The sequence below is a fragment of the Nuphar pumila genome, chromosome 4 (genome assembly GCF_984573655.1).
Source record: "Nuphar pumila chromosome 4, dmNupPumi1.hap1.1, whole genome shotgun sequence".
NCBI classification, from domain to species: Eukaryota; Viridiplantae; Streptophyta; class Magnoliopsida; order Nymphaeales; family Nymphaeaceae; genus Nuphar; species Nuphar pumila.
This window is the reverse complement of record NC_143252.1, coordinates 110,182,407-110,191,394: the sequence shown is the minus strand read 5'-3', so window position 1 is coordinate 110,191,394 and position 8,988 is coordinate 110,182,407. Positions and strand designations below refer to the sequence as shown.

Here is an 8,988-nt window from a genome sequence, read left to right as displayed (position 1 = left end):
AGAGCTGGACGGGGTCTATCGGTGAACAAGAAGGTTGATTGCCTAGAGAGGCGGCTTCCATTGCACTTGGGAGGAGCGTCTCTCTACCATCTCCCCAAGTGGGAGAGTGGACGTCATAATTTGTGGTAGCGGGAAACGCCTTCGTGCGGCCCCCACCAATTCTTAGTCAAAAACATAAATGTCGTATTAGACACTATTTTATTTATCGGCTATTTGTAGTGAAAAACCATCTTGTTTTTATTTTTAATTTATTTATTTATATTTTATTAAAAAAATAATTTTTATATTTTTAATTGAATTTTTATTGCCAAAATGGAAGATTTTCAAATTCTTGCAAGCTTTTGGCTGCTGATATTTTAGGGTTTTTAACTTTTGTCACTATCGTTCTTGCATCTATCACTGTTGGGAGGCAAATTTCTGATTTTTATGAGTAGAAATAATGCTATTAAGAAATTTAAACTGAACAAAAAATTAGAGAATGGAACACTTGCCTTTTTTTTGAACCATTGGTAAAATGGTGATGACTGAAACTTTTTTTCCTTACTTTGGAAACAAAGGATTTTACTAATGATCATTATTTGGTTTTTTAGAAAGTCAATAAAAATATAAAATAACAAGTGCATTTAAAACATCAAATATAGTAAACAATTTATGTAATAAGAATTTGACTTGCCATTACATAACAATTTATTTGAAAATCAAAAAAATTAAGGAATTAAATATTAAAAAAATAATTTATTCATTGAGAATTAAATTTCTTTTGCTTAAATTATAGGTGATCTATAAAAAATAACTGCCAATTCCAAAATTAAAAACTTGAATGCCCGCCTTTCAATAACAATCTTTTAAAAAATAAAAAATTGAAAAGGCAAGTGATGTAGAAAATTAAAAAAATGAATTTAGTTCAAAAATTAAATTACTTGCCATTAAGTGTGAAATCACTACAAATATAAAAAAATTAATACAGACAAGCGAAGCAAAGTATTAAAAGTAATACCAATTTATTCAAAAACTAAAAAATTACATTACTTGTTTTCAATGTAACTAATTTAAGATTAAAGATCAGGTTAGTTGTGATTGCGTGCACTTTTTTTTAGATAGGCAAGCTGAGGTTAAGCAGACCCCCACCAGTTATATACCATTGGGTTTTGAACTTGCAACATCCCAACACAAGGCGACATGCAATGACAGTTCATACCAAACAAGTGGAGCCCCTAGTGTGATTGCGTGCACTTGTACAAGCACACTCAGCTAGTAAAAACAAGGGGGAAAGTAGGGATGCCAAACAGTTGGATTTTATCTCATGTCTGGCTTTAGTTGCATTTTGTAAGCCAAATTCATATCTAATTAGAATTAGATTTTTTTTTCCTGCTATTGAATCTAGCAAATATCCAAATTTGACGGATATCCAAATCCGTTTACATGTAAAAAAGCGGATCTGGCATGAGCTTTTCACCAACCGAATCCAAATCTGAATTCAAACCTGTTTAGCCTGCACCTGATATGGTACTGGCCACATCCAGTCCAAATCCAAAACATTTACCTCTCTAGGGAAAAGATTAATGTAGGTTAATTGTTTTCTCAGTGGCTTCAACCCTGCAGTAAGATATGCACCCCCCAAGTATCGAACTCACTATGTCCTTCAAGTTGAAGGCCTGAAACTGACCCACCTAGCTAGGTGTGCGAAGCCCTTGCAAGGAGGTTGCCTTTAACTTGAAAGCAATGTTGTCAGTATCGGTGTCGGCCTTGAATCGTTTGGCCAACCATTCAGTTATATCGCTGACACCGATACTCAAGTGAATCGTTTTGTATTGGCCAGAACTAATAAAAAAAATTACAGTACCAATCTGAATGTGACACATGTTAAAACCATTAAAAAAATATTTAAAAATATTAATTTTTATATCGATTAAAAAATAACTGATTCAAGGGTAATGAGTAGCCATTTTTTTACCGATACGATACGATACGATAATGATAATGCGACCAGGTCTTCGTGCCAGGTGGGGTTTCTTCGGGTTATAAATAAAAAAAAAGTTAATGTGCATCTAAAATACAAAAATAAAATAAAATAATAGAAAATTACCTTGACATAAAATAATAAGCATGATTCATGCATAATTGAAAGGTAAAGACAAACCTCTCAACTAGTACATGTGAAAACAGTAGAGAAATAACGAATCCCTTCTTAGCCTTCTCAAAAAAAAAGAAAAAAAGAAACGATATATTATTGAATTCTTTGTGGGACATGTCTTGGGTTCTTTCTGTCTTCAGCAGTTCTGTTTCCGTTTGGGACACAGTGACGAATATTAGTTACATTTTCAAAATATCATGATTTTTATTGCAGTATCTTGAAAGACTAATAAAGCAACTAAAACATGATCATTGTAAAATATCACCTTTTTTTTTCTTTACTAAAAATCGTGATTTTATAACAATATCAATGTGATATTAACATTAGCAACTTGTTGAATTTCATGGTGTGTATGTGTGTATTAAATTTTACACAATTAAATGATTTTTTTTTGTGAAAACAATGTTTTTTAAAAATTTATCGAGAGATTTTTTTTTCTCATAGAAAATCCCAATAACACGATTAGCTACATTGAAAATTTAGACTTCTACAAGAGTAACTGTTAATAAACAGACTGCTCGACTCATAGAGATGAGGTTGAGAAAAAGGACAAAAATGCTCGCGATACCAAGGGAGTGTTTGGAAGTGACAAATATCGTGAGATTTATGAAAATCTTGCTATAATATCGCAAAAAATTACATGAAAGTTAAAGCGACAAATTTTCATGATATTTCATCAAAACATAAATATCACACATTTTTAATGGCTATTTATCATGAAAAAATGTGTGGTTTTTATTTTTTAAATAAGTATATTTATATTTTCATATAAAAACTATTTTTTGTATTTTAAATTTATTTTTATTACCGAGATTTTGCAAAAAAATGCAAGATTTTAAAAAATTCAAATTCTCTTGAGTTTTTGACTGCAGATATTTTTGTTGAAAAAACAAGTGCATAAAGCAATAATTTTTTACTCACTCCAGGCATGAAATGGGCAACAGAAAGTTTGCTTGTTCTCAAATATTCCCCAATAGTTCCAAGGTAAGTGCATAAAATAAAATAAAAGAGCCATAAAAAGCTAGTTATGCCTGGCCATATTATACGGTACGATTAGGGGTGTCAATGGGTCAGGTTTGACCCGTACCAAACCCTATAATGTAAGGGCTTGTGATAAATAAGAAGGCCCAATTAGAATCCAGGTCGGACCCTGACCCTTCAGGGTCCGATTAATATATGGAGCCCGGTATGATTTGTGAAATTTCATACCAGACCCAGGCCCGACCCGAGTGCTGATTAAGATCCGCAAATTTTCAATGTAAAAATGCTACCAGGTATGGTCTGGGTCTGGGTCTGGGTCTGGGTCTGGTTGATTAAAAGTAAGAAAGCACAGACTTCAAGAGCCTAGGTGGTCTAGGTTCAAATGTCATGGGCATCAACACTTGCACAAGCCAAAGCGTAGCGACTCCTTAGGGCAAGGACAGAGTTTTACGCTACGAGGATAGTGACCATAAGTATGGCAGGCAGAACCAGTGCGGCTAGGTCTATGATCATGTGAGCAGTTTCTCAGTGTAAATATAAAAAAATAATAGCTAAGAAGCAAAGGAAAAGCAGAAAATAATAAATAAATAAAACTTTCAACTGCTACAAGGTCGGTGTGCTCCCTGCGGGCATGGGGCACCTCAAGGGTTTTACCAACCAAAAGCCTTCCAATGTAGGGTTGGTGATAGGGGTTTCCTCTTGGCTGGGACAATAAATAAATAAATAAATAAATAAATAAATAAAACAACTTCGACACAAATCATGTTCACTAATAAGGTAATCAATCTTCCTCATTCCTGGCCTTTTTTTTTTCTTTTTTGAGGAAGAGCCCCTTAGCTTGAAACATCAACTGGAGTGATCTCTTAATATAGGAACAATATCTAGAAAAAAGAATTCATGTGGGCAATTTCATCACATAATTTTAAGTCTCAATGGGTTTGATATGGTTAAAACCCATGTGAGTCCAAAAAGGATCTGTTTTTGAGGTTCTGGTACCAGGTTCTGACCCAGGACCTATCAGGTTTGGTATAAGAAAAACTATACCCAGATCCTATAAGGATTACATAAACCAGACCTGGTCCATATACAATGTAAAATGATATTTCTGATGTTTTGATATTGAAAAATTATAGGTCTTAATTAGAACTCGGGGGCTCTGGTATGGAATTTCAGATGCCATACCCGGCTCGATATACTAATCGGGCTCTTTGGGTACGACCTGAGTCAAACCTTTTTTTTTATCACCAAACCCTGACCCTATAGAGTTCGGTACGGTTCCAGTCTGGGTCAAACCCAACCAATTGAGGGCCTTTATGAAGAAATGCTCCATCAAATAATGGAGACACCACACCCAGTTCTTTCAGGATGCCCAAAATGAGTAGGATAATGGTCTGACACCAAACAAAGCTAATAACCATTTCTAAAATCCTAAATCAACTGAGCCCGCTTCATATTCATATAAATACAGATATTTTAAAAAGATGCATAAGACACAGAAATACTAAATATAAATGGTCATGCATGGATGAGTATAATGTATCGTATCGTCAGAAAATCAATACGATACTGACTTGAATCGGCTATTTTTTAATAAATGTAAAAACTAACTTAAAATTATTTTAATGGCTTTAACACGTCATGTTTTCTGATTGGCAGTAATATTTTTTAATTATTTTTTGGCCGATTCAGAACGATTCACTTGAGAATCGGTATCTGCTGATTCACCTGAATCCTTGGCCATACCGATATAAGTCCATTCCAATACTGACAACATTGGTCTAATCAATAAAGCATGATCTAGATAATCTGACTTATGCCAACCTTTATCCTATGTCACAGAGATACGTATACGACACGTCACGTTTCTCCGCATTCAAGTCAGATTTTTTTTTTTGAAAAATAAGACATGATGACACATTTTTTTAATATTAATTATAAATGTTTTGATATTCTAATATATATAAATGTAATTTTATTGAAATACTACTAAAATATGAAAATAATATAGAAATATTTGGAAATATCATGAAAAAACATGACATTTTAAGCTGCCATTTTAAACTCGAAAATATAGTGAAATTTTCATTGAATGTAATATCACGTTTTAATCACGTTAGGGACACTTTTAACAGCTATTTTTTGAGAAAAATACATGCAAATTTATTTGTTTTTAATAAATTTATTTGATTTTTCTTAGAAATACATATTTTATTTTGCAATATATATATATATATATATATATATATATATATATATATATATATATATATATATATATTGCCAATAAAATCATGAAAATTTCCATTTCTTTGGAGAATTTGGCTGCCGATATTTTTCCGTTTTAAAAGGGTTTTGTCACCATGAAAAGGGCGTGGATTCTTCTCCTGCATAGCCGTTCCTATTAATTGGCCCTAAGCTCGGATCTCTAACAGACATTCTTGACTGGGTCCAGAGACCGGGCCCTGGCTAAGATCCACATCCACTTGCAATGCATATCACAACATCCACGTGGGCCCATCCATCACTCATCACATAACACGTGTCATCCATTTATGGGCCCGCAAACAGTTAACACGTGTCATCCATTTATGGGCCCGCAAACAGTATTTAAGTGGGCACCCACACCCTCCTTAAGCAACAACTGCTGCTCCTTTTCTCATCTGAAATCCGTTCCAATTCCTGCACATTCACCACAGAAGAAGGAAGATGGCCGACTCTCGCCAAAACTACAGGGCTGGTGAGGCCAAGGGCCAGGCTCAGGTGATAGATCCATCACTCCTTGTCCCTCATGTCAAGTATAGTACACCATATTTCACCCTCAATTAGTTCTGGGGTGTGAAAATTCTGTAATGCAGACGGCCCGCAGTGGTCCTGTCTGAGCCACAGGTTCACTCGCCTTGTTCATCGTTTGATTGCAAAGTTCGAGGGAGGATCCTGCCATAGTGAAGGGCCAGTTCACTTGGATTCATTGAATGTACGATTTGAGGGAACAATCTCACCAAATTTCAGATTCATCAATGAAAGAGTTGGAGAGACGGATGGATTTATTGTTATTTTTCCTTTAATTTCTGCATTAATTCGTTGAATTTCTTAAGCATGAATCAAGGTACGGGCCCTATGCCTTCGATTCGACCCTCACTGAAACAGGGGATCTTAGATCTTGGGATCTGAAATCGAGCAACGGGCCAAAAAAACCCCCCCCAAATCCATGGATTTAAAGTCCGATGGTGGGTTCAAACTAGAGATCCTTGGATATCATATTCTAGGATCACTAGCTCTTGTTGGACCCAATTCGGATCACTACGTTGTCAGTATCGTCTTGGCTGATTCAGTTCAGAATCGGCCGAATTCTCTGAATTGTTTTGAAAATCAATTCGGGGCTGATACCGATACTGACAACATTGGTTTCTCACATGTAACTGTGTTCAGATATCCATCAAATCCGGATGTCCGTTGAGTTCGGAAGCAAAACAAACAAAACCATATCCACATCCACATCCAATCGTAATCGGATATGCTTTTGGCTTACTCAATTCGACTAAATGGAGTTGGTTTAGGTCGGTTGAAATCTGATCCATGAAGTATATACAGGCGAAGACAGAGCAATGGATAGAATCAGCAAAGGAGACCGCAAATGCAGCCAAGGACAAGACATGTGAGGCGGCCCAGTCTGCATCTGACTCTGCCCAGCAAGGCCAGCAGCAGGCCTCTGGCTTCCTCCAGCAGGTCTGTAGTAACCACAACTTCCCTAATTTTAGTTTTAGGGGAAACCCACACAAATAATAGACTTATTTGGATAGAAATGTGCTACTTTAAACACATCCAAACAGGACCTTAGAGAGGACTAGGGCTGCAAACAGATCGGATATCCGATCCGAGTCTGACATGTTATTTCCAGATATGGATCTCTTTAGTAGAATCTGAATGTGCATTTGGATCTGATTAGGATTTCTTCAATCAGATTACTTTTCAGATTCAGATCATTTTTAAATTGGTTATGGGAATCAAAATCCGACCTGATTGCATTTTTTTTTACATGTAAATATACTCATTTATGTTTTATTTTTTCTGGATCCAGTATTACCACATGCATTTTGGATTCCGATTCAACCTTGCCTCATCGGGTCTATTTTGGATCTAGATTTGGATTTGGATCTGGATATATTGCTTAAAATTTGGATTCATATTCGGATCTAGCAAGATCCAGGCCGAATCCTACACATTTTCACCCCTAGAGAACCCAGCGTTTGAACCCATATGGGGGCGCTCTGTTTGGTATTGAGAAATTGTAGTTTGGTGTTTATATATATATTTTGGTTCTTGTCTTTCAATGTTGGTACAGACTGGAGAGCAGATAAAAAACATGGCTCAGGGGGCTGCTGACGGTGTGAAGAACACCTTGGGGATAGGTGACCAACCAGGCAGCAAATGAGGCACTATGCCTCATGATGATGATGGTGGTGGTGGCTCAGCACTCAGGACTCACTTTTTTTTTGCTGCCAATTTCCGATTTTGAAAGTTCTTACTGTTTTTTTTTTTTTTTTGTTGGTTTTGATTGCTAAGAGTTGATCAAGAGAGACGTCAAATGCTTAAGAGCGCTCTTTTGTTTCCGTTGAGATGTAATAATGTTGCTGTAGCTAAACGCATCGTGGGAAGCTATAGTCAAATTCATTTTGGAAATTCTCTCTCTCTCTCTCTCTCTCTCTCTCTCTCTCTCTCCATAGCTATACTCAAACTCATTATGGAATTTTTGCTTTCTGGCAACCTTGTGAAAAACCTCTGGACGAGTAGGAGCGTCAACGGGTCGGGCCTGTACCAAACCCTATTGGGTAAAGGTTTGGTGATAAATAAGAAGACCCGATTAGAATCCAGGTCGAACACAAAGAATCCGATTAATACATGGAGCTGGGTATGGTTTGTGAAATTTTATACCAGACCTGGGCCTGACCCGAGTTTCAATTAAGATCGGCAATTTTTCAATGTAAAAAATGATAAAAAATATTATTTTACTGGGTATGGTCTGGGTCTGGTTCATGTAGTCCTTATAGGATCCGGGTATGGTTTCTCTTATGATGGATCCGATTAGACTTGGGTCTGGACCCGATATCATAATCTCAAATCTGGTTTGAGTCTGGTTCCACCTGGGTCCAAACCAAACCCGACCCATTGACACCCCTATGGACCAGCTGAGAAAGTCCCCTTGGATCATGCGTGGCCCACAATGGGATCCAAGGTCTGATTATGATCTCAGTCTTTTGTGTTGCCGAATTTACTAAGAATGGTGAAGATTTTCATGTGGAAATGGTAGAAAGGTTAAGATGGTAGAACGTATATTATTCATGTTGGGTTTGGATCAGGTCTGATTGTGAAACCGATATTGTGAAAATAGCCTCGTCAAATTCAAGCATGGACAACCGGTGTTCAACTCAGCTTGGCTAGTATAAGCTTGTAAATTAATAAAAAATATATTTTACATATATTTTATATCATAGAGTGATGATGATGGTTAAAGTGTCTGTCTTGCAAGCAATAAGTTTAGAGTTCAAATCCTACTGCCTACAAGTTTGAAATAATTGTTTATTTGGTAAATGAGCCACTTTAAGCTTGCCTTAGTAGGCTTAAGGTCCAAATTCTATTATTTTTAACTGTGAAAAATTGTAAATGAGTTAACTTGCATGTGGCTGACTCATTTAGCTCAAGCTTTTCATGAGCTCAAGCTTGGTTCAGCTCGACACAAGAAATGAGCCAAACTTGGACACCCTCTTTTTGCAGCTCATTTACCAGCCCTACCTATTAGTTAGATTTGGATCCCCACAATTTCCAATTAAATGTGAATCTGATCCAAGACAAACAAACATGTATGGAAAGACAAT

General features: G+C 36.2%; 1 protein-coding gene and 1 non-coding gene across 2 annotated transcripts; both read left to right on the top strand.

Annotated features, from left to right (window-relative positions):
• Positions 1 to 156, top strand: LOC149840542 (U1 spliceosomal RNA). The gene has a single exon (XR_016431777.1). It is a non-coding gene; the product is annotated as a U1 spliceosomal RNA (small nuclear RNA).
• A 5,665-nt stretch (positions 157 to 5,821) lies between these two features.
• On the top strand, positions 5,822 to 7,582 carry LOC149840541 (uncharacterized). The gene is made up of 3 exons (XM_090005089.1): positions 5,822 to 5,875; positions 6,707 to 6,841; positions 7,458 to 7,582. The coding sequence occupies exons 1-3, from the start codon at positions 5,822 to 5,824 to the stop codon at positions 7,545 to 7,547; spliced, it is 279 nt and encodes a 92-aa protein (XP_089861215.1). The 3' UTR covers positions 7,548 to 7,582.
• Positions 7,583 to 8,988: the final 1,406 nt, after the last annotated feature.

What these genes read in the sequence shown, in the direction of transcription:
- LOC149840541 (XM_090005089.1), top strand. Translation starts at nt 5,822, where the DNA reads ATGGCCGACTCTCGCCAAAACTACAGGGCTGGTGAGGCCAAGGGCCAG. An exon ending in AGGCCAAGGGCCAGGCTCAG is followed by an intron (nt 5,876 to 6,706) that starts GTGATAGATCCA and finishes AAGTATATACAG; the next exon opens with GCGAAGACAGAGCAATGGAT. An exon ending in CCTCTGGCTTCCTCCAGCAG is followed by an intron (nt 6,842 to 7,457) that starts GTCTGTAGTAAC and finishes ATGTTGGTACAG; the next exon opens with ACTGGAGAGCAGATAAAAAA.